Here is a 24,585-nt window from a genome sequence, read left to right on the forward strand (position 1 = left end):
GTTTTGTTGTGAACTATTTTCTATTCTTCAACTGTCCATTGCTTTTTTCCGCTCATGTTCTACAAAGGAAGGAAGGAAATAAACATTAATACAACTAATGAATAAAAATAGATCGTCTAATGCCGATAACCTAAATTCATACCCACCATACAGTAATAATGTCGGTTTGCAAAAACACAGACAAAACACTGAAACCTTTTGATCTTTCCGCCTGCCGATGGGACATTTCGTTGTTGACAAAAAGAGTCGCCCGCGGCACAAAGAATTCAAAATGTTTGTTTTTTAGACAACTCAAGTCTTTATTTTGTCGAAATCGACACGTCCAGCAGGAAAAGGGTTACTCTCTCCCTTCGATGGGACTCCGTGAGCATTCGAGATAACCTACTGACCCGTAAATGGGAAAGCCCGGATGAAAGAACACACAGATTCAAGATGATCCTTCCTAAGACGTGTATCCTGAGTATCCTTGAACAGCTTCACGTTGGTCGCACTGGAGGGCATTTCGGAGTAAATAGAACTCTAGCGAGAGTGCGGGAGAGGTACAATTGGGTCAATTGCCGTGGAAGAGTGGTATAAGCGCTGTGACCTGTGCTATTCGAGAAAGGGTCCGAAGACAAGGCAAAGAGGAAAGTTGAAGCAGTATCTCAGTGGGTGCCCTTTCGAGAGAATCGCAGTCGACATTTTGGGACCACTTCCTATGACCACATTCGGTAACAAGACCTTATGGTTGCGATGGACTACTTTTCCAAATGGCCTGAAGTAGTAGCCTAATCCATCCAAGAGGCTTAAATGGCGGCAGAAGCCCAGCTGCAGAACGTAATTGCCAGACACGGAGTACCCCAAGAACTACACTCGGATCAGGGCCGCAACTTCGAATCGGATTTATGGAAGGAAATGATGACTCTGTTGGTAATAAAGAAGACTCCCAACATGATGCGACAGGTTATACACCATCCATGTTGTTAACTGGTAGGGAACTAAAACTTCCAATAGATGTATTGGTAGAGATGTGTTGATAGAGAGGTACCTCTTTTAGAGTATGTGAATGACCTGAAGGAGAGACTGGAAATTGTACACAAATTTGCCAGGACCAAATTACAGTTTACCAGCGACAGGATGAAAATAAGATTTGACAAAAAGTCGCTACCAGTGAGCTTCAAAGAGGGCGATGCAGTGGGGCTCTACCAACCTCAACGTCGGAAAGGTTTGTGTCCCAAGTGAGACCATGACAAAGACCTCACTTGGTAATCAAAAAGATGAAAGATCTGGTGTACAGAATCCAATTGTCACCCAGAAGCAAGCCTAAAGTTGTCCACATAAAGAGGCTAAGTCCTTACATGGGTCGTGATGTTCCCTCTTGGAATGTTGTTCAGGGCGAACAACTTCGGGGAAGGGGGAAGTGTTGTAAATCATTCCCGAAAGAAAATAACGTCGGCCACCACTGGTAACCGTAAACCAAACGTGACGTAGCTAAGAGCGGAGGGATGCCCATATGATCCCTGCCTCTCGAGAAATAGCGAGAGTCATGCTAGAGATGTCGATGGAACTTTGGCGAAAATTCAATTACGATTTTTAAACGCTGGCTGCGAGCGTATCGATACAGTCAAGTACACAGTCAAGTGGACGGTACAGTGCGGTACGCGAAGTGATCTAGTAAAGCGATAGACATTAAAATAATAGTTGAAATTTTTAGCTGAACTGTTTGTTGTATTTCTAGTGAAATAAAGTTAAGTTTGATTATTTAGTGTAGTCAATTTTATTATTGGTGAACCCACGGGGAAAAACGTAACTATATAGTGGAATGTACTACAATCCACAAAATCAATTCGATGTGATTTTTCCAAATGAAAATATTAAATGAACTTACCTTCTTTTTTATCTCAAATATATTATGAATATATGTAGAATATATCCATACATCATGCTTTCTCCTTGTGCACATTTCATAAACAAATATTCATGTTTTGTTGTTTATTTTTGTTGGTTTACTTGACGAAAATAATCGATTGACCAAGAATTTTCATGTCCTTCTTTTAAGGCCACTCAGAAGTTTTATACTTGGAATTCTTTTTTGTTGAACTATTCAACTGATTATAATTATTGTGATGAGAATTATTTCAAGTAGTAAACTTCAAAGTAAAAAATCTATCAACTTTTCAAATTAGGAAGTGAAATAGGAATGTAGCACAAATGTTTGGACAAGAGTGAGTCTGTTCCACGTGTTTTAATTTATGAAACATCTTTAGAAAATAAAGTTTCTGCTGTTAGAAATTTTTCACCTATATATTAAAAGCAATAGTTTTACTATAGTTATACTTTAATACTCCTGTAATTCCTATATATTGAAAATCATATGCCTCGCTGAGGAAAATTTCAAACTACATCATTACAAAAGATGGCTTGAATTTTTTATGAGGATTCCTCGAATTTGGTCGTTTAGTACTGCGATTAGTAGTTTTCTTCCTAATTGAATATCGTGGTCCTTGCCGATATAAGTTCTTTTGATAAAATCCGGCACTAACAGGACGTCTGACATATCCATTGAGATTTGCGTTTCCACCTTTCAGAGTTGAGTATCTTCTTTGACTATATTTTCTCATCTGTAGATCGCTACTTACAGACTTGTAATTATTGTACATTGCTGTTTGTCTGGCTCTTTCACCATTGTTTGTTCTATACCTCATTCCTGAGTTTTCATTAGAAGTACCCGACGTGGATGAGTATCTATTGAATCTTCCAACATCACTATTATAAGTTTTGATAATTCGTTTTCCAACATCGTTATTATCAGTATTGTATGAAGGTTGTTGGTGGTTATCGTATGGTACGTAAAACGTCATCTGACGTTCATTTCTTATTTCGTTCTGTGCAGTGGGTTTTCTTGTCGTACTCCTTTCCAATTGAACTTTATCTATAGGATTTTGTACCAATGTCAATTGTTCAGTGGCGATTTCATTATTTTGAAAGAAAATAAATAGTACAAATACGACTGATCTAACCTAAAAAAGAATGTATGATGTACCTACATTCATTTTTATTTTTTCCGGATTATGACTTACCATTTTTGAACCCAATTTTCTCTCGAAACTATGTGTATATACTACCACATGCACCGGTCTTTTGTGATTCGTGTTTGAAAAGATGCAGAACGTTACTTTGGATCCCGTTATGTTTTAGCGTTTCGTTTATTGAGTAAATATACCACTAGTTGAATTGAACGAAAATTCTCTAATAGTTAACGGTAATAATTAATTGAAATAATAAACAACGCCATCAGACGATGAGTCAATAATAGTTCCTTTAGTTATCAGGTGATTGTTTCGATCTACTGTTACAATTCCGTCTTATGAGAAAATATTTGTGGAAAAGTTTCCATGCTAGTTTGAAAAAATCTTTGTCAAAACAAGGCTTCTGTTTTTATTTATGCTATAAAATTGAATTATTACTAAACTCTGTCTTCCACTTTTTTTATAGCGATAAATATTAAATCAATAAATCTTGCTTTTTTTGTTGAAATTGTTAATGTACAAAAAAAAGAAATTGATATAAATTACGAAATTATGAAACAACAACGAAAATTAATTGGTGCTCCGGGCCGATTTGATTGATTCCAGTGGCAGGAAAACCCGGAAAAACCTGGAGCACGACATCATCTAAAGATCTTGATCTGCCAATGTCCTCTCTTCCGTAGAATAAAATGTAGGGTGTCTCTAGAGGCTCCAGAGTCTCGCTGAACAGCATGAAGGTATATTACTAGGCACATGTTCAATCTGTTATTCAAAAGCGCAATATCTTTTGGGGCACATCTACTATGGCGAACAGAATATTCAGAACTCAAAAGTATATAATTCGCTTTATGTTAAAATTACCTTATGGGTCAACATGTAGACCATACTTCAAAAAACTTGCTATATCAACCGTTCCTTCCTTGTACTTTCTTCAATTAGTAACTTTTGCAAAAAAACACTACCACATCTTTACAAGGAACTGTGATCATTATTCCGAACAAATGGCAATAAATACTAGAGGAAGAACCTACCTCAGTATATCAAAACACACAACATCATTTTATGAGAAGGGACCCACTATAAAGCCATAAAGCCATTAAGGCATATCAGTCACTCCCAACTGAAATAAAAAATACTCAGTACCTGAGAAAATTCAGACTTCTAACCATAAAGTATCTGAAAGAAAAAAATTATTACCTACAGTTTCAACAGCTGATAATGGATCTTAAGGTAATTGTCTCATAAACTTTTAAACTACAATAAATTTTAGTAGATGTATTTATGCGTACTTGTATTTACTTTACTTAGTCAATGAATTGTATTGTAACCTTGTCAATGTACATACATTTTAATGCATTGTTTTATAACCCCTGACGTGCTATGTCCTCAGTTAATTTTATGGCAATAAATATTATATATATTTATGGCAATATTATTAATATTATGGCAAAAATATTAATATTATTATTATTATTTTCCTGCTTAGGAAGAGTATTCAACAAGAACCTCAATAATTCCGAAGAATTCTCTTGTTGTCCTAACGAGTATCTAGTGGACTTCAAAGATTCCAGGAGATCGGTTGGTGGATACATTCTTACGAAACTGCAGCTGCATGAACAACTGTTTGAGTTTGGTGGATAACTAGGAAACATTCTCGTTCTCGTTCATCGTTAAAACCTCTTTCTTGAAATTCTCCATCATGAACAACACTTGTAAAATGCTATTCATGTAGCAAGTGTTCCCTAAATTATCTAATCCAATTTTGTTCGCAAGATGTTCAGGACAACTGTCCACAGATTTGTAAGGAAGAACATGTTCCACAGAATCTGCATCAAAACCATTCCTCAAGCGGCAATCGATACTTTCAAGTGATGAAGGGTTTCGTAGAGTGATCAATTCAGCTCTTGCTCCATGAAGCTCTTCCACTGAAAGGGAACCAAAAACATGAGGACTGCAGCTCATATTTGGAGGGCAAGGATGAGTCCATTGACCGCACTGAAAAAGAAGTTGTATCAATCACTTGCCAATCAATCTTCATAGGAGACTGATGAATATACACATGTCTCGGCTTGTTTTGACGAGATTTTTGTTCCGTACTGAATAACTTCTCATTTCGATTCGCTACCGAAGAAGCTGTCCATGAAATCTCGAATGGTACTGAAATCCAAGCTTCAGGGCTGGATAATATTTCAATAAGAATATTGAAACTTTGTAGCCCGTTTATGTTAATAGATGAATAACATCAAAAGTTGTTTAAAACGTTCATATTTTACAGATTTGTAGAAAATTGCCATTGGGAAACTCAATCCCAAGAATAATGATCCAGCCAGTTGATATGATCTCAAAATTCCGGTCATGAGTGAAATTTTTGAAAGAGTTATTTAGTCACAAATTGATTAATATTTCAGTACTAATAATCTGTTATCACTATCGCAATATGGTTTTAGGTAGGGCTTCAGTACAGATACAGCTCTTGCTACTGTTACACAACATACTGTTGAGGGACTTGGTAAGGAAGTGATTAGTACTCTGGTTTTACTAGATTTTTCTAAAGCATTCGATACCATCAATCATGAGCTGATTTGCATGAAACTCAAATATTTCGGTTTTGATATTCAAAAATTATTTCAAAAAAGTTTTATACGTTAAATCGTTTTCGAGATAAGAGGCCAGAGAGCACATAATTAGAGCATTATTTGAGGTCAGTCAAAAACACGCGACATAAAGTTCATTTAATGTTGATAAATACATAATTAACAATAATTTTTCATTTCTTAATAACTATCACATTGTATTCAATAATGTTTTTCATTATTTGAATATCTGTCTATTCAATAACACTTATAAGCAATTCCTAAATTAAAAAATAATTAAGTTATGCGGATGTACTCATTATTGAAACATCAATTGTAGACTCAAACCTGAAAAAACTGCAGTTAAAATAGGAGAAGATAATTAATTTTAATTGAGCGTACATTATCTCATCAACAAGAAATGTTCTCTTTAAAAAAGGAGGCAAAGGAAATGTAAAAACAAAAATATACTCTTTCAAAAGTTTTGATAAGTATCCTGGTTCAAAAACACTCATTTTGTTCAAAAACACTCATTTTGTTTCTACACGCATTAAGTGGGTGTAATACGACTACTGCGCTTTCAAAAAAAGGGGAAAAACGTTTGAGTTGAACCTCAAAGTGATGAGTAGCCACAGTTCGTCGCGTATTTCTGATATGTACCGCTCTTGGTGGAATCAAATGTGCTAAAGCACTGGAACACCGTGAAATGATCTATAGAAGAGACAAATCTACAACCTTTCTTGGATGTTGCAGGTTATCAAGGATGCACGTGATGTTCGCGTCTCCAATCAGACGGATGTCTCTTTTCTGCAACTTCAGGTTATGTGTTGGGCAGAGATCCATACATGAGAACAATACTTCAAAGAAGGTCTGATCAGAGCTATATAAAGCATCAGAGTTACTGAGGTGTCTACAGTTTACTGGTTCAGAACAGCTTTGGAGAAGCAGCCGTTGCAATTCCAGCGACATGATTGTGCCAAGACATATTCGTGTTCATTTTGAACCCCAACAAACTTATCGAAGCAGAAGGCGAAATTGTCTGACCTGACAGTCTCCAGTTCGGAGACATTTATCTTCTTGGAGACAACCGATGCCTGGGTTTTTGTGGCATTGAATTGAACCTGGTTACTTTCATCCCAGTTCGAAAGCACCTCTAGATACTGAGAAAGCACTGTTGATACTATTCAAACTACGACATACGAGTAACAATGCGCAAGAAAGTTTTGAAATAGGTTTTAAATTGATTAAAAAAATATAAAATAAACTTTCTATGTTTTTATCACTTTTATTTGTAACTAACGTTACTGCAGTTTTGTCCTATACGGACATTTTCAAACTTATACAATAAACTTTTTTGTATATTGTATAAGTTTGAAAATGTCCGTATAGGACGAATCTGCATTAACGTTAGTAACAAATGAAAGTGGTAAAAACATAGAAAGTTTATTTTATCTTTTCTTCATTTTGATTTCCTACCACGTAGTAATGGCTACATCCATCAATTTACTTAAATTGATTGTAGTTTATTCTAACACAACACAATAATAATTTATTTTATAGTCTTTCAAAGTATCACAAAAATGCTGCAATAACAAGACTAACTCATACAATAGCATTCGTTTAAAAACTATTAATAATTGTATAAAATGTTGAACTTTTCAACGACTACAAATTGCTTTATCAAATGCCCTACTGTACATTTGTAGTGATTCAAAAGCAAAAAAAATAATTTTTTGTTCATTCACTACAAATGCAGTTGGAAAATACTCGATTTTATTTCATTCATTTTTGATGTGTTTAATGGTAACTACAAACATCTCATTTCAGCTACAATCAACTTCATCGTTGGTAGTTTGAGGACAATTGTTATTTTATGATTTGAAGTCTTGTTATCGTAACTTTTTTGCTATACTTCAAAAAAATATAAAATAAATTAATATTGTGTTGTTACTACAATAAACTACAATAAATTTAGAACCTAACCTAACCTATTATTAATTGTATTCCGTAGTTTGAATAATATCAATAGTGCTTTCTCAGTAACCTCAGTAACTGATTAGACTACCAAAAAATGAACTCTACTACATTCATCAGCATCGTTTGTAGTTGAAATTTTGTTTTTTGATTCATTACAAATGCAGTTGGAAAATACTCGACTGTATTTCATTCATTTTTGATGTGTTTAATGGTAACTACAAACATCTAATTTCAGCTACAATCAGCCTCGTGTTTCTCGATTGCGTTATTCCAAATATGGGTGACATATGGATAGGATTGTATTTCGAACAGTTCCTTAGAAATTGATCGTTTCCGTCTAGGATGAAAATATGGATATCTAGTGTCGAAATAGCAACTGACTGATATCAGAGAACATCTTGTACCTACTAGATCGAATGTTTCAAAAGTCAATAAACAACATGACCATACTTCCCACTTCAAAACTACTTTGCCATCTGTCGAGGAAGTTGGGAAAAACTGCGTGTAAACTTAAATTTTGTCCAACTCTGAAAACAAAGGCAGATTTTAGCCTTCGAAACGTTAAGTATTTTATAATCTCTTGGCGCTTTTTTTGATAGTCAAAAATCATTATATACGACAAGTTACTGATTAATAAAACGTTTTTCTTTGTGAAAAATACTTTGAATTTACGCCGTAATTTATCGGAGTGAAGTAAAAAGTTTGCCCTTTCTACACGTGTATGAAGTTCCCATCACAATTTTCATATTTTTTTTCCAGATTATGAAAGGTGAAAATGCCAACAATTTTATCTTGTTCAGTAGATCAAAAATTTTATAATCCAACAAAATCACAGTCAAATTGTATACTTAGTAAAACGGTGTTTCAGTCACTTTGGATTACGGTTAATAGGATCAGAAAAAAAAATTTATGAGTGATCTCATAAATTCAGAAAGTACATCCTCACTCTGTTTTTCAGACTGTCATTTTCAAATTTGCTTTCAAACAAAACAAAAATTTACACATACATGTACTATTGATCATATCTGTTTTTCATTACTTTGAAATTAACACTTCCATAAATTTCTTAGATTCAACTGATGCCAAAATAAATATGAAGATTGGAAAATAGTACATATATTTCAAAATTGGACAAGCAAATGTGTTGATAATTTGATGTGATATAAAGTTATCCGCCTACATTCGATTTAGAGATTCAATTTGACAATTAACACATGCTAATTCTGCTGAGAATGAAAAATTTTCAATTGAAATTTTTCAATCGATTCAATAAGGTAGTACAGCTTTTGAAAATACACTTACATTTGATGTTTCTCGGGTTGAAATTTTTCCATGCATTCATTATTTTTCAACAACTCTGTTTAGTTATTCAAAATTGTTCCGAGATGAATAAGTTAACTGTAACCGTACTTTCCAAATATTTTGTTGAAACTAGTTAAATTTGGATTTCAATAGTTCTAGATTATATTCATTTGATATTTATTTCGAACCTACTTTTAAATATATTGCCTCAGAGGTGTACGCTGTCGTTCAAAAAAATAAGATAAATTTTTCTTTTTCTCAAAAAATATTCATTCATTCATCAATTTTTATTTTGTCCCATTCAAAGTAGTCCACGTATGTCAAAAGACTCCCATCGAAGTCGCTAATGATGTCACAGTCTTTAGTTAGACAAATTTAATATTTTCTGGGTAAAATTTTAGAAACCTTGGAGTCTTATTGAGGAAGGAGCTCTATATTTGTGAGCTATATAACAAAAGTGATTGAATTTGTTTGCTGAGGAGCTGCATTAACTATCTTTGGTATTCCAGCAACATGATTGTGCTAAGAAATTTAGATATCATGATATACAACAAACATGGCATTTACTGGGTTTTCAGTATTTAATTCTACTTGGTTACAACGAAAATTCATTCAGGTTCATTTGTATGAGAGTACAAGTGTGCTGACATCAAAAAAACAAAGTATATTGTATTGTAAGTGACTGATAAACAAAATAAAGAGGAATTTCATTAGTTCGGACTTCCATTGTCTAATATGATATGATTTGAAATCTCTGAAATAACAAATGAAAATTAAAATAATAGCTGAAAATAACAATTATATCAATAAAAAAACATGAAAAAAATTACTATAAAAATTAAGCAAAAAAATTGAAAATTGAACAGTTATGCTGTCATCACCCGAAGATGATTGTGGATACCAACAATCGAAACGTCGTGAAGTAACTTGATTTTCAATTTTTATTTCATTTCAATTGTTCAATTTTCAATTTTTTGCTTATGTTTTTTTCAGGGGTTTTTTATTGATATAATTTTATTACCAGCTATTCTTTTAATTTTTATTTTCATTTGTTAATTCAGAGATTTCAAATCATGTCGTATTAGACAATGGAAGTCCGAACTAATTAAATTCACCAAGAAACATTGTCAACCACCTTCAAACAAATATAAAGAGTTTTGGAGACCATACAGAGATCCCTGAAGAATATTAACCTTGAATATTACTGGAGTTTAATCCCCCAACACCAAACCGTTATTTTTAGCAACTCAACACGTGTCTCAATCACCAAATAATCATCTTGAAGATGATCACTTGGTGATTAAAGATTATTACTTGGTGATAGAAACACGTGTCTTCAATCAGCAAGTAATCATCTTCAAGTGATCATCTTCAAGATGATCACTTGGTCATCTTCAAAATGATCACTTGGTGATTGAAACACGTGTCTTCAATCACCAGGTGATCATCTTCAAGATGATCACTTGGTCATCTTCAAATTGATCACTTGGTAATTGAAACACGTGTCTTCAATCACCAAGTGATCACCTTCAAGATGATCACTTGGTCATCTTCAAAATGATCAATTGGTGATTGAAACACGTGTCGAGGTGTTGAAAATAACGGTTGGGTGTTGGGATTAAACTCCAGTAATATTAATTACTACACCAAAGGTTCCAAACAGTGCATCACAAATATTAGCCTTAATGATAAACGTATCTGTGAGAGAACCAAAGCTGTAGATCAACAAACATACATTCTCTGTACTAGAATATAAATATTTCTAAATACAATCTGAAAATAGCCATCTTCCTCAACTACCTTCACCGTAGGTTCAGTTAAATGACAGAACCATCTGGAATAACTATTATGTCCTGCCAAGATTGTGCTTAATACCTTAGTTCACCGATATAGAGGTTATAGACACAAGGTGCACGGCTTGCCGCGAGGCGCCTGAAACCCTAACGCCCTTGCTGTCAGCAAGTCCAGCATATGCGATCTCAGACCCATGGGTTGGGCTACCTATCAGGCGCGTTCCCAGGGTATAGAAGAACGGCCAAGGGACTGGAGGCCCTATCCGGAATACCAATGTGGCCTTACGGAAGGGGTCGCCGGACTCCTGGTCAGTGGCAGAAATAAGTAGGGTGAGGGAAACTAAAACTCTCCAAAAGCCTTTGCAAAACATACCACCTGGACTAGCCTACCCAAGCTAAGGTGTAAGGAATCGTGCCGACAGCTGAACATCCGCAGGATGATATACGGTCACGAACGATCCTTTTGGGGAACTGGGCGAAACCTCATTGTAATCTGCTTACCTCTGGTAATTCGGGGCTCTGCCAGAGGTGACCAACTCTTTCCCTTGCTACTCGTGGAAACACACATGAATGAAACAACAGAAACAACAAAAACAATCCCGAGGTTTGACATAAGTGCTCACCTCAATCTAAGGCGGTGGCTGGAGATGAACAGAAATGTCCACCCCAATCTACCACTTGGAATGAGGCTGGCGATATAGCAGATCACCTCCAACGGCAAGGGCACTTCCTGCGGCGGGCGTCAAGACCTCCGCCTTCGACATGAAAGCTCCATCACATGTGCACCTCCACGGAGGGAACCCCAAGAAGGTTGAAGAAGGCGCGCAAAGACAGTAATATCGTTGCATCATCCAAAACATTCGCGGAGGCCACCGTGAGACACCTCAAGGTTGCCAAAGAGAGTGTGTGTTCAGCGAGTCTTGGCCTACACCTGCCAATATAAAGGAGATGTCTCCTAGTGACCTGTTCACCTTCCTGTAAAGGACACGATGGACGATGACCTAGGAGGACAACCTCTCGGGAGGATGTATAATGGATCACATGTGGTCTAAGTGCTGTGAGTCTATACTCACACTCCCTATTCTACAGATATAGAGATGCGATCTCAGAGTGCTTCATTACGGCACTTTTACGGTATTGACGGGACACATTGCCTGCTCATATTGTTTCAACATTTTTTTTTCAAAATTAATGTTTATGGATAAAACTCACCTCATTTCAACCCAATAGTACTTATGATACAAAAACACAATTAATTCGATCTTTAATTTAGTTAATAAGTCATCAATTTCACTCTCAACGGCAGATAATAGCAGAAACTGCTATTGTTCTTTCATTACAAGTCCTCCATTGTAAATGAAGAAGGGAAACAATTATTGTTGAACACCATGCTAACTATAGCTCAATTGGTCTCAAGAGTGAAAAAAGCCTAGCATTCTTTTTTTAGCAAAAAGGAAGCGTTTGAAATCAATATCCTTTCGAACGAAATATCACTTTATCCCTAATCAAATTTAAAATTAAGGGTTGAATCACACTCCGCCGATGGAATGGAAGTGACAAAGTTGGAAACTTCCTAAACGCCAACTAAAAGAAATCGCATTTGTTTCGTTTTCATTGGCTCGCCATGTATATTCTACTGAAGTAATATTTTCTTATAAATAGTAAACAAATACACAGTATAATTTTCTATTTTATTCATTTCACTTCAGTTTCATAAAACATCTAGCCAAAAGTTCAAAGTCTGCTGGAACCGCAGCATTATCTGGCGAAAAATTGAACCAAAAAAATATCAAAATCTTGGTAACAACTATCAGTTCCATTCAGTAGCGGTTGAAACTTTTGGTGTTTTTGGCCTGAGTCTCTGTTATTCGTTCATGAACTCGGAAGGAGAATAGCAACGAAAGATCACCGTTCTACCACTTTTTTTATAGAAAGAATTAGTATTGCTATACAACGTGGTAATGCTGCTTCGGTCCTTGGAACTATTCCTCCTTCACATAATTTTGGTGAGATCATGCATTGCCCTCATTCCAGTACGGAACTAAAATCTCTCTAAAACAAGCCGCGATATGTGGATATTCATCAGTCTCCTATCAAGGTTAATTCGCAAGTGATTGATCCACCTTCTTCTTTTTCAGTGCGGTCAATGGACTTAGGACATTCCTCCCCCAAATATGAGTTGCAATACTCGTGGTTCTGGTTCCCTTTTATATGAAGAGCTTCATGAAGCAACAGCTGAATCGATCCCTCTACGAAACCCTTCATCACTTGGGAAGATCGATTTCAGCTTGAGAAATGGTTCTTATCCAGATTCTGTGAAACATGTTCTTTCTTACGAATCAGTAGAAACTTGTCCTGAAAATCTTGAGGAGAAAATTGGATTAGATAATTTAGGAAACACTTGCTACATGAATAGCATTTTACAAGTGTTGTTCATGACGCAGAATTTCAAGAAAGAGGTTTTAATAATGAACGAGAACGATAATGTTTCCTACTTATTCACCAAACTCAAACATATGTTCATGCAGCTGCAGTTTCATAAGAATTTATCATCTTTCCCTCCAACCGATATTCTGGCGTCTTTGAAGTCCACTAGATACTCGTTAGGACAACAAGAGGATTGTTCCGAATTCTTGGGGTTCTTGTTGAATACTCTTCGTGAGCAAAACAATAGGAGAATCAATACTCCTGACCGATCTGAATTGAATCATTCCGTACAGTCTAGCTCGTCTTGTATTAGTAAATCTTTTGCCGAAAAAATCCTCACTTGTTTACTTTGTAGCAAATGTTCAAGAGGTAGTAAAAACGTATGTGAATTTCTGGAACTTCAACTAGCATTTCCTAATATGACCAAAAACCAGTCCGTGCAAAGCTAATTGTTAAATCATCTGAAAATGAAACTTTAACAGGTGATGATAGACTGTATTGTCAAACATGCAACAAACTAACTGACTGTTATAAGAAAACAAGTATGGCTGAGGCACCAGTCAATCTAATAATAACACTGATGATCTTCAAACATGACTCAACCTCTGACGGAAGCACCAAACTCTTACGAAGGTTCGAAATAGATGAACACTTTGATCTAGCAGACCACCGTGTTAGGAATCACACGTTAAAAGGTAAGACCTCGTTAGTCCTTAGCTCGCACAAGTTTCTCAACTTCTGAGAGTTGTCGTTGCAGTCATTGTTCACTGTGGTTCTGGCGTTGAATCTGGTCATTATTACGCCTTGGTCAAAGACAAAACGAACTGGTTTAAGTTTGACGATAGTCGTGTCACTAAGTGTTCTGGCGATGTATTGAATTTATTGGAGCCTCTGGAGACACCCTACATTTTGTTTTATGAGAGAGAGGGCATTGGCAGATAAAGATCTTCAGATGATGTGGTGCTGCAGGTTTTTCCGGATTTTCCTGCGACTGAAAAAGCAAATGCGCCACTGATATCAATGAAGTCGCCCCGGAGCGCCAATTAATTTTTGTTGTTTTATAATTTCATGATTTATATTTCGGAAGTGTTAATTGTTATATATATTTTTACCCGTATATCATTCAGTAATCAATGTGGGACGCACTTAATTCCCACACTTTCCAAAATAAACTAACCGATAAAGTACATCGTTACGTGGTTGAATAAAATACTTTTTAAGTGTCACTTAAAATGGTACGTAAATAAATTTCGAAATACTGCATGATGAGAGAATTATTTTCGGAAACTCCGCGTACCGTAGGGCATGCGAAGTTGACGAATCGTTAACCTCATTTCGTGAATTTCCAGGCTATTCTCCTGGACGCCTGACGCCTCGACGCCTAGTTCTCTGTAATACCGGACCCACGTATGTAGTTCTATCGTGATTTCACGAGCACGAAGTTCGAGAGAAAAGAGAGAAATAATCCAGGACCAACAATCCGAGTCGGATATAAATAAGTGAACACTTTTTCAATTGCTGCAAACATGAAAAAATATAGCTGGAGCTATCGGGAAATGTTCAGCAGAAATAGCGACAGTCATCAGTCAGAATGAAACTACTTTCGATTTTGTGGGTTGTTTTTATGTTTTTTGAATTAATTGAAATGGGTAAGTGATTTTTTGCTAATGAATACATTATTTACAGTGTGTCCCCAATTTTTGAATTAGAAACTTTTATGCATATCTGAATTATTTGTCTGAAAGAATTTGAAAATTTTCACAGCGTGAAGTGAGCACTGGAAACTATTTAGAATAAATATAATCTGATGAAAATATTTCAATATCAGGACCGCGAAATCAAATTAATTGTGTTCATAGCACCTTTAATCACAATAAAAAATATTTGTTATTTATGTTGTTCACATTTCTCTCAAATCATATTTCATCAGGTGATTTCTTGAAAACTGTAATTTTTGGCGATGTATAATTTCTGATGGAATATTTAATAGAAGTCTTCAACAAGTTAGTTCGTTTCAAATTATTTTTTCGATAGATACCAATTATTCACTGTTTTCCGTTTTTTTAGAACGTGACGAGTAATATATTTTTATTCCACTTCTTCACTTTTTTTAATCCTTTTTGTCGTCTCTGCGTCTGTCTATTGTTTGCACAATGCCAAACGTGATAATTTCTTTAAATGTGATACTTGTACGAGGGCTGTTCAAAAAATAAGGTGAATGTTCAAATTTCGCAGGATTTCGATGAGCGAGTTTTTTCATGTTCGCGGTTTTAGCTGTTTAGCATGTTGAGTTTCTTGGTGAGAGACATAAAAGTTAGAAGTGTTCCGCCTGGTCGGCGATTTTTGCTATCGAAAATATTCAACAGAATCCCAGATATTGATGGAATGACATATTTTAGAACTTTTATTGTTATATCGTCTAGGCCACTCGATTTTTTATTTTTTCGTTCGGTCATTGTTGAAACTAGTTCAGGTTCTAGCACTTCTTCAAAAAACATTGAGCTTTCATTAAATTCTGAGACCGAATGTGGTAGTGACATGTTCTGATCTACATGTCTTTTAACAGAGCTGCCGAGGCTTCTCTGGCAAAGTGGCAAGCAAAATTATTGCCAACTTCTGTTCCATCATTGATCCGGATACCATTTGCTTCAAGATGAATCTCTCTTTTATTGTCTTTATTAGTTTTCCTTCTGAAACTATTTGCTCACTATTTTCTTCGATTACCGTGGCGTAGTACATCAGGCGTTATTGCCACATGGTCGTACGGTCAATAAGGAGTATTATCGTGTGCACTACTTGTGAGAAGCAATTGGAAGAAAACGTCCGTTATTTTTTGGCCAAAAACAACACCGTAATCATGCCTCGGCCACCGTATTCACCAGATTTTGCCCCCTGCGAGTTTTTCCTGTTATCAAGACTGAAGAGGCTTATGAAATGATGGCTTTTTGCAACGATTGATGAGATAAAAACCAAATCGCTGAACGAGCTCAAAAAGTGCTTATAAGAACTGCTTCGAGGATTGGAAAAACCCTGGCACAAGTTTATTATATCTGAGGGGAAAGGGGAACAAAATTGAAACTGACGAATGGATGAATATTTCTTGGGGAAAATGGAAATTCACCTTATTTTTGGAACATAGTAATAGGTATTTTCTCAACTACATATATTCAATCATTTTCATTTGTTTCAGGAACACCATTTTTATGTTTTCACTGTCATCAAACATCTGATGAATGTATCGACGGAGATAAACTGAGTCTTGATCTCACTAACTGTTCCACAAACAAATGTTTTGTACTCAAATATGAAAGTAAGTAAACCATTCGTGATTGATTCCAATAAGATAAGAAAGTTACCATAATTTATTTCCAACCAAATCAAATTGGTATTGGAGTGATATTACCATTAATAAGAAATTAACATATTGCATTTATGGTTGAATACTAGTACCCATATTTCGAGCCATGGAACTACTTTGTTTTAATAGCTACTTTCATTAATTCATTCATCACAGGCCCCTTTCATCACCTATGATTGTTTTAATTCAAAGTAGGCATCTTGTTTACAAGTTAGAAATTTGGTATGAGATCATAATTCATTGATTACATTTCTCTATTTCTATGTGCTGTGAGAGCAGCTGGAACATCGACTATGATGTCTTCCGACTATGTAGGCAAAACTTTTGCATTAAAAACATGCAGGCTACGACAAAAACCTGGAAAATAGTTTGACATAATATTTAGGTATTTGTTTAAAATGTTCACTTAGGTAAAATAATATAGGTTACACTCAAATTTGGTTTGAACGAACCGAGGAAGCAGTTCTCAATCTAGTAGGAACATGGATGTAAAAAACGTTGCCTCCATGGGTAGGAAAATACCCGGGAACAAGCACAACAAAAGTATCAGATTGTTTCAAAAGTTTTGTTTGATTTGAGGGAGCAAACAAAGCTACCGGTCTATATCTACAAATCTATATCTATATTAATCTATATTAATATTATAAATGTGCAAGTTTGTGAGGATGTATGTATGTTTGTGGCTCTTTCACGCCTTAAAGAAAGAACGGATTTGGATTTAACTTTACATAAATACAACTAATACACCAGAATAACATATAAGCTACAATTAACAAAGGTTTTGTGTGATTTTGGTCATAAACGATAAGTATTAAGTAAGCCGGAAAAACTCTTGCTCCCTGATAGTTATCTTGGCAAACTACAAACCGCTGTTATCAGCTCTCATTAGTACGGTATAGCGAAGTGCAAGGTTAGGCAACATTTGGTTGTCGAAAACGGCAGAAATTCACGGAGTTGTCAACAGAAGCCAGCCGAACTTTGTCCATGAATTTTCCTTATTTTTGAAATACACTGTGTCCGTAAAGTATAGAACAAATTCATTTTTAGCTAAACTGGTCATTTTAAGAAATAATCCTGAAACACGTCGATTTTTAATGTTAATTTACCGTATTTTAAAATAATAATCTAATATACAGGGTGAATTACGTTCGAGTAATGACGTCACCGTCATTTTTTTAAATGGAACACCCCCATTTTGTCTCAATTTTAGGATTACTCTAGCTGAGCTAATTCCAAAAATGTATCACATGTTGATTCCAATTGGTACAGGGTGGACAAAAATACAGTAGTTGTGTGTGTGCTAATAAAGTAACGCGTAACATTCTTTATTAGGTAAATTAACAATATTATCAAAAATACTTATTGTCTAGCGGCAATTGGTTTAAATGTAACACCCCGTAGTTTGCTACATGTTTAGAGTAATAAAAATGAGCTGTTTCCAAACATATTTGGTACTTGTGGTCTAGCAGACAGAATATGAAAGAAATTATTTCTTATCTACATTTATAAAAAACATAGTCGTCTAGTTTTTTGTGAAATATCATTATTTGTTTAGTAATTTATTGATGTTCAGTGACAGTTTAGTACTACAATATTTTTGGTATTCGTGAATATTCGAATGATTGCTTAGAAATGGAGTTAAGTGTAAAACAAAGAATTGAAATACTTATGATGATTGGGTATGGAGACAGATCGCGAACTCAGATGGAAGTGTGCAATTTGTTTAATGATAAATATCCAGAAAGACCTATAACGCGTTCAACAGTCAGTAAGCTGGAAACGAAATTTCGAGAAACTGGTACGGTTGCAAATGTACGCAAATCAGGTCGTCCCCCTGCAAATGCTGATACAGCATTAGATGTTTTACTGAGTTTTGAAGAAGATTCGCACACTTCTGTTCGTAAAGTTAGTCGCGAAATCGGTGTTGGCAAAACAACGGTACACAAACTATTGAAGCTTGAAAAATGGCATCCTTATAAAATCAAATTTGTGCAAGAATTAAACGAAGATGATCCCGAAAGACGACTCCAATTTTGCGAAGAAATGATGGATAAATGTCACCGAGACCCTCTCTTGATACAAAACATTATTTTTTCTGATGAGTCCACTTTCACGTTAAATGGTGAGGTTAACCGTCAGAATTGTAGATACTGGGCAAAAGAAAACCCCCACTGGATGCGTGAGCATCATACACAATACCCTCAAAAGGTAAATGTATGGGCTGGAATTGTACGAAATCGATTCATTGGACCCTACTTTATCGAAGGTAGTTTAAACGGGACAAAGTACCTTGAGTTTTTAAGGGGGTATCTCGTACCTACTTTACGTAATTTATTTCCCAGCAGACGTAATCCTGGAGGTTTTGATGAAAGTTTATGGTTTCAACAGGATGGTGCACCTCCACATTATGCTGTAATAGATGTTAGAAGGTACGTAGATGAAATTTTTCCGAACAGGTGGATTGGTAGACGTGGACCCACTGAATGGCCAGCGAAGTCACCAGATTTAAATCCTTTGGATTATTTTCTGTGGGGCCATCTGAATAATGTTATTTATAAAACGAAACCAGCAAATATTGAAGATGTACAAGTGAAAATTCGAACAGAAATAAACAATATTACGCAAGAAACCATACACAAGGTTCAACAAGAATTTGTACACCGTTTGGGTTACTGTCAAATACAGCAAGGGCTGCAGTTCGAACATTTAATATAAAGTCATGTATTCCAGCATATTCTGTCCGCTAGACAATAAGTATTTTTGATAATATTGTTAATTTACCTAATAAAGAATGTTACGCGTTACTTTATTAGCACATACACAACTACTGTATTTTTGTCCACCCTGTACCAATTGGAATCAACATGTGATACATTTTTGGAATCAGCTCAGCTAGAGTAATCCGAAAATTGAGACAAAATGGGGGTGTTCCATTTAAAAAAAATGACGGTGACGTCATTACTCGAACGTAATTCACCCTGTATATTAGATTATTATTTTAAAATACGGTAAATTAACATAAAAAATCGACGTGTTTCAGGATTATTTCTTGAAATGACCTGTTTAGCTAAAAATGAATTTGTTCCATACTTTACGGACACAGTGTATAGATTTTAAGTCTGAATCTTCTCTTTGCGAACTTCAAAGGGCTGGCAGAAATTGTCGTCGACGGATAGTGTCTAGCAAAATTGAAAATATACGTACTGATAATAATATCCTTTGTTTTTCAGAAAATAAGTGAGGTCTAATGGCCCTGGGATCTACCTTTAATCAGTATAGTCATAAAATTTATGACATTGACAAATCTTGAAAGTGTAAAACACAGCTCCAAAAACATAGTCTCTATAAAAAAAGTTCTCAAAATCGGTTCAAAAAACGGGTTACTTGAAAGTAAAACAGAATTGCATCACCCTGTCTGCGTTTGAAATTTCAAATATGCAATTAATGCAAGGTGAACCGCATCTTCTGCCAAAAAATTACATGTTTCACGCCTATTTTTCGCTTCAGAATATGTTACAGCCTTGTACATTCCTAAGAATTCGTATATACTCGTAATACAGGCTATTGAAAACGCTAGAAATGTACCTGAACACAAGGTAACAAGGTTTTAAAAAACTCATGTTACAATATATAGGTCGAGTGCTGCCTATTTTTAGAGTGTGTTGATAAGCACTCATTTATACAGACCACATTCCAGAGGTTCAAATATCTCAACTCTTTTTATTTATCAGTTGAACATCCCACTGAATAATTCAACACAAAGATTCTTTTTTTACTTCCCATCGAAAAGGAGCAACATCAAAGCAACATTTTCTGCTGAAAAGTTTAATTTCTGAAAGTTGTCTTCTGTTGCCATGCAAATATAATAACAAGTAGATGGAATTGAAGTATTGATGTCGAACGTGAACTAACTGAATCAGATGAAAACTTTATAACATAGTCAAAATTATGACAATTCAAAGTATAATACCTACTATCAATCAGGACAATTTTTCAATTGTGGACACACGAAGTAAACCACCGGAATAATTTTAATTTCCTTTTTCGAAACCTAAATAACTCAATCTCGATGTGTAGTTTAGTTTATGAGTGGGATAATGATCCACAATTATCACGTTCATATTTTTCCCCGCCAATCAGTGAGATCTAACTGGAATAGTGCAAATCCAGGTGAGTTCTCAAATCATCAAATGTATTCCTTCAAAAATATAAGGGCGCTTATTCCTCTGGAATATGAAAACCTTGATATATATCATATAGTAGCAAAGCAGCATTAAAACTTTGTAAAAAACGGCAGTTGAAGCACTCAATGCATTCATTAAATCACGACTTTATATCACGAATAAGTTAAATCTACTCATGTCATCAATGACAGTACGTAATGACATTCATTCCCTCATTTGAGGCGTTTTCTGACGGTCATGCAACAAAATGCAACAAAAAAATGCCTCCTGGAAATAGCTTCTATTCGATAGAGGAATTTCTGGCATTGGAATCCAAACACTGAATGTTCACCGAGAAAGTATTTCAATATGTAAATACGTATAATATAGTTTTCTTTTTTTAACTATATTCTTAAATATTTGAATTTTCATCTATATAACGTGAAATTTTTACATTCTCATGACTGTAAGCGAATTTTTTGACCTGCCAATTGTACTTACTTCGTATTCAGAGCATTGTAAGAAAAACGTATTTTTTGAGAAAAACAATCCTGTCAAATATTATCCTGTAAATGAAGTGTCAAAAGAGTATGTTGAAGGAGTTATTTGGGAAACTTAATCCGAATTGTGATACTCTCTCTCTCTGTGAACAACAGATTGCCTATTTACTTTATATGTAGAACAAAAAAGTTTTGTTGTTTTTCTTCATCAAAATGTTCATCTGTGATCTAATATTTTCTATTCTGTTCCAGCTCAAATGCCAGGTGTGACAGTTTTGGCAACATTTCGTGGATGTTTACAAATACCAGAGCCTGAAATAATGCAATATGTTAAAACTGAACACCATACTGTGACAAAAAAACATTTTCATTTATGTAACTATACCATGTGCAACGATGCAGATAAAAGTCACAGTTCTGGTTTAGGCCAACTCATTTTCTGTTTTTTCTGTGTCATAGTTTCAATATTCCAGCACTACATGTTTATGAATGGATGCAACTCAGATTGAAAATTACTATTGTATTGTTTCAACTTGATTGTCCATGTATTTATATGTTTTTTATATTTTTATAAATAAAATGAATCAATCAATTGTATTGATGTTTTTGACCATACAGTTTTATAATCATTATTCACTAATTTTTCTCACTACTCTTCCAATATGATATAATGATTGCAATTTAATTGATGACTTTTTCATACTTTCCTCAAAAAATAGATATATTTCCGATCAACATAAAATAGTCAATCCATACATTTTCTGAATAATCATAGCGTATACTATTCTGGGACGGCCCTTTGTACAGGGTGTTCCATTGGAAAAAAACGGAGAAAAAGTAATCCCGAGTTTTCTTTACCACTATATAGAAAAAGCGCCGCGTTTAGGATATTAGGTTGAAAATTTTCATCTTTCCATTTGATCGAGTAGGAAATATTTAGTGTTGAAGGAACCCATTTTTTGACATATGTTTACTTAAGATGTACCTACTGTTTGGAACCTTTGGTGTAGTAATGGATATTACTGGAGTTTTTTTCAACACCAAATCGTTATTTTAACACATCGACACGTTTTTCGATCACCAAGTGATCATCTTCAAGAGGAAGGTAAAACTCACTTTATCACTATTATTTCTGAACCACCCGGTGTAAACCCAAACAACCCTATATTTTTGAAAAGCACTCTGCTCAAGAAATTCAATCGAGTGAAAATATCTGGAGTATTCTATTCAAAAAACATGTTTGTACTGTCACACATGTATTGGACATGCTATATGTTTAAAATTGGCTGTTAGTTATGATTCTCATGTATAGAAACACTGATTTTGAGATGTTTCATCATTGTTTATGTTTTTGACGTATGTATAGACACTATTGTGTTATAACATTAATATCTACCTACCAATAATACTTCCTCAGTCCATTAGTCAGGGGGAACTATTCGTTTATTTTTTTCAAATTTTATTATATGCCAACTTATTTTGATTCTTTAGCTCCCAACATCCAGTATATACTAACATATTTCGACCAGCACTAACACAAGCGGATGGTTCAATTGCAACAACAGCCATAGAACAGCAAATCTACTAGCTGAAAAATTTGCGTCCCACTCGACAGTCGATTCACTGGAAAAGGCACCATCCATTACTCCGACACTAGAATTCACAATGCCGGAAATCACGTTTCGACAGCGTCTAGTCAGGCGAATTTTGGAACAGCTCAATATCAACAAGGCGTCTGGTCCTGAAGAAGTGCCCGTCATCGTACTTAAAATGTGCGCAAATGAACTGTTTAAATCTGTTAGCGAGGTCTTACCTTTTAACGTGTGATTCCTTACACGGGTTAGACGATAGCAAGTGAAAATCGATCGTTCAGCCTGGGCGACCAGCGACCAACACGGCGGTTGATTTGAGTGAGTGAACAAAGCACCCACGTCAAACCGACCGGCTACCGTCCGCACCAGTATTTTGCAGCCTTTGCAACCTGACTTATAAGATGGCTCGTGTTCAGCCTATTCCCAAAAAAAAACAAGAAAATTCTTCCAAATAACTATACACCAGTCCCTTTGCTATCAGTGATCAAAAATCATCGAGAAAGTCGTAAAGCACCATATCCTCAAATATTTGGAAGGCTTCAACATCTTGAGCGATCATCAATATGACTTTTGGAAACAAAGATCAACAGGCGACCTTCTATTCTACCTATGTCACTCATATTTCGAATTACGCAATCGAGAAAAATGGAGAGTCAAGAGCTGTTGCGCTTGATATTTCTAATAATTGGGGAGCCCAAAGCGGGGATTTCGGGATTTACTAAAGCACAGCAAATCAATATAGAGGGGGATACCTCGTACCCGGTTAAGTACCTCCACCAAATATTATCAGGATCAGATTAGTAAAAAAAAATTGATCATCAGAAATTCTCGAGCGCGTCAGATTAAGGTAGGGTGAGTTAATTACATGCTGAAAAGTGTATATTCCAGTAATCTGACAATTTGAGAGTGACGCAAAGAAAAGGGAGGGTAGCACAGTTGTAAAAAAATAACGTCATTTCGACATTCTCGAACGTACCTAATTTTTTTTATTTTGAAGAAAATAATTCAAGGATAACGAAAAATATATAATCTGACGATTTCCGCTAGCCGAAATAAAAAAAATTCATCGATAAAGTTTAATGCGTGCAGTGTATGATACCTATATTTACCTCTTCGAATTTCTATTCCTGTTTGACTTTTCCTCTATCTACTACTCTCTCCCCACTCTGAATTCTGTTGCCATGACGCCACCACAGCTGATCACTGAGACTCGTTCGTGATGAAGAAGAAGATGATGATTAATTAATCAATTGATTATTGAAAATTAAACTTTTTGAGCATTTTTAAAAAATTATTTTCTTATAAATACAAGTATTCTACTTAAAAAACACACTTATTTATTTGCATGCTATTTCCTGAGCTTTTCAATTATTTACGTTCAATGATTAAAAAAAAATTGTCAGATTAGGCGTATCCCTTTAGATAACCGTCAGATTGTGAGACAGCACGTCTAGAACATAAAAATGAACCATATATATCTTAATCTGACGCGCTTGAGTATTTCAAAATGGCGAAATTTTTTTGCACATTATAATAATGGCCGCGAGTTTGCGTCAGATCAAAATCGTCAGATTATTGAATAAGAGCTTTTTTTGGGTGCACTTAATACCCTCTTAGAAAATCTGACGCGCCTGATTAAATTTTTTTTCTTTTCACTCTTAACCCTTACGTACAACCACCCGCATCATGCAAACTATCAGATTAACATACGAACATTATTAAAAATACGTAGGACATTGATACCTACAATCAATATCTGACTCGCTCGAGTATGTTCATGCAACAGTATTTTTTTACATATTTAAAAATCTATAGCCGCTTTCCCCACCGATGAAAAGTTATATATTATATAACATTTTTTTCTTTTTATCATCTAAGCTTTGCAACCTAAT

General features: G+C 35.2%; 1 protein-coding gene and 1 long non-coding RNA gene across 4 annotated transcripts; one reads left to right on the forward strand and one right to left on the reverse strand.

Moving 5' to 3' along the window:
- Positions 1–2,064: 2,064 nt before the first annotated feature.
- LOC141483815 (uncharacterized) lies at positions 2,065–3,245 on the reverse strand. Its single transcript, XR_012466302.1, has 2 exons — positions 3,060–3,245; positions 2,065–2,999 (listed from the first exon to the last, which is right to left on the reverse strand). It is a non-coding gene; the product is annotated as an uncharacterized lncRNA (long non-coding RNA).
- Positions 3,246–14,416: 11,171 nt separating this feature from the next.
- On the forward strand, positions 14,417–21,698 carry LOC111503017 (histone-lysine N-methyltransferase SETMAR). 3 transcript variants are annotated; one of them, XM_023157216.2, is made up of 3 exons: positions 14,417–14,729; positions 16,271–16,390; positions 21,354–21,698. In XM_023157216.2, the coding sequence occupies exons 1-3, from the start codon at positions 14,672–14,674 to the stop codon at positions 21,608–21,610; spliced, it is 435 nt and encodes a 144-aa protein (XP_023012984.2). In that variant the 5' UTR covers positions 14,417–14,671; the 3' UTR covers positions 21,611–21,698. The 3 variants fall into 3 exon arrangements, 2 of the variants coding, with proteins under 2 accessions (XP_023012984.2, XP_074034924.1); XM_074178823.1 differs by lacking the exons at positions 14,417–14,729; positions 16,271–16,390 and adding an exon at positions 16,402–20,608; XR_012466346.1 differs by lacking the exons at positions 14,417–14,729; positions 16,271–16,390 and adding an exon at positions 20,619–20,972.
- Positions 21,699–24,585: the final 2,887 nt, after the last annotated feature.

The sequence above is a fragment of the Leptinotarsa decemlineata genome, unplaced genomic scaffold (genome assembly GCF_025532065.1).
Source record: "Leptinotarsa decemlineata unplaced genomic scaffold, Ldec_3_MD MMD2_tig00004307_RagTag_RagTag, whole genome shotgun sequence".
Taxonomy (NCBI): domain Eukaryota; kingdom Metazoa; phylum Arthropoda; class Insecta; order Coleoptera; family Chrysomelidae; genus Leptinotarsa; species Leptinotarsa decemlineata.

Excerpts from the sequence above, each read along its gene's own strand:
- LOC111503017 (XM_074178823.1), top strand. The coding sequence starts at position 18,071 with ATGGAGTTAAGTGTAAAACAAAGAATTGAAATACTTATGATGATTGGG.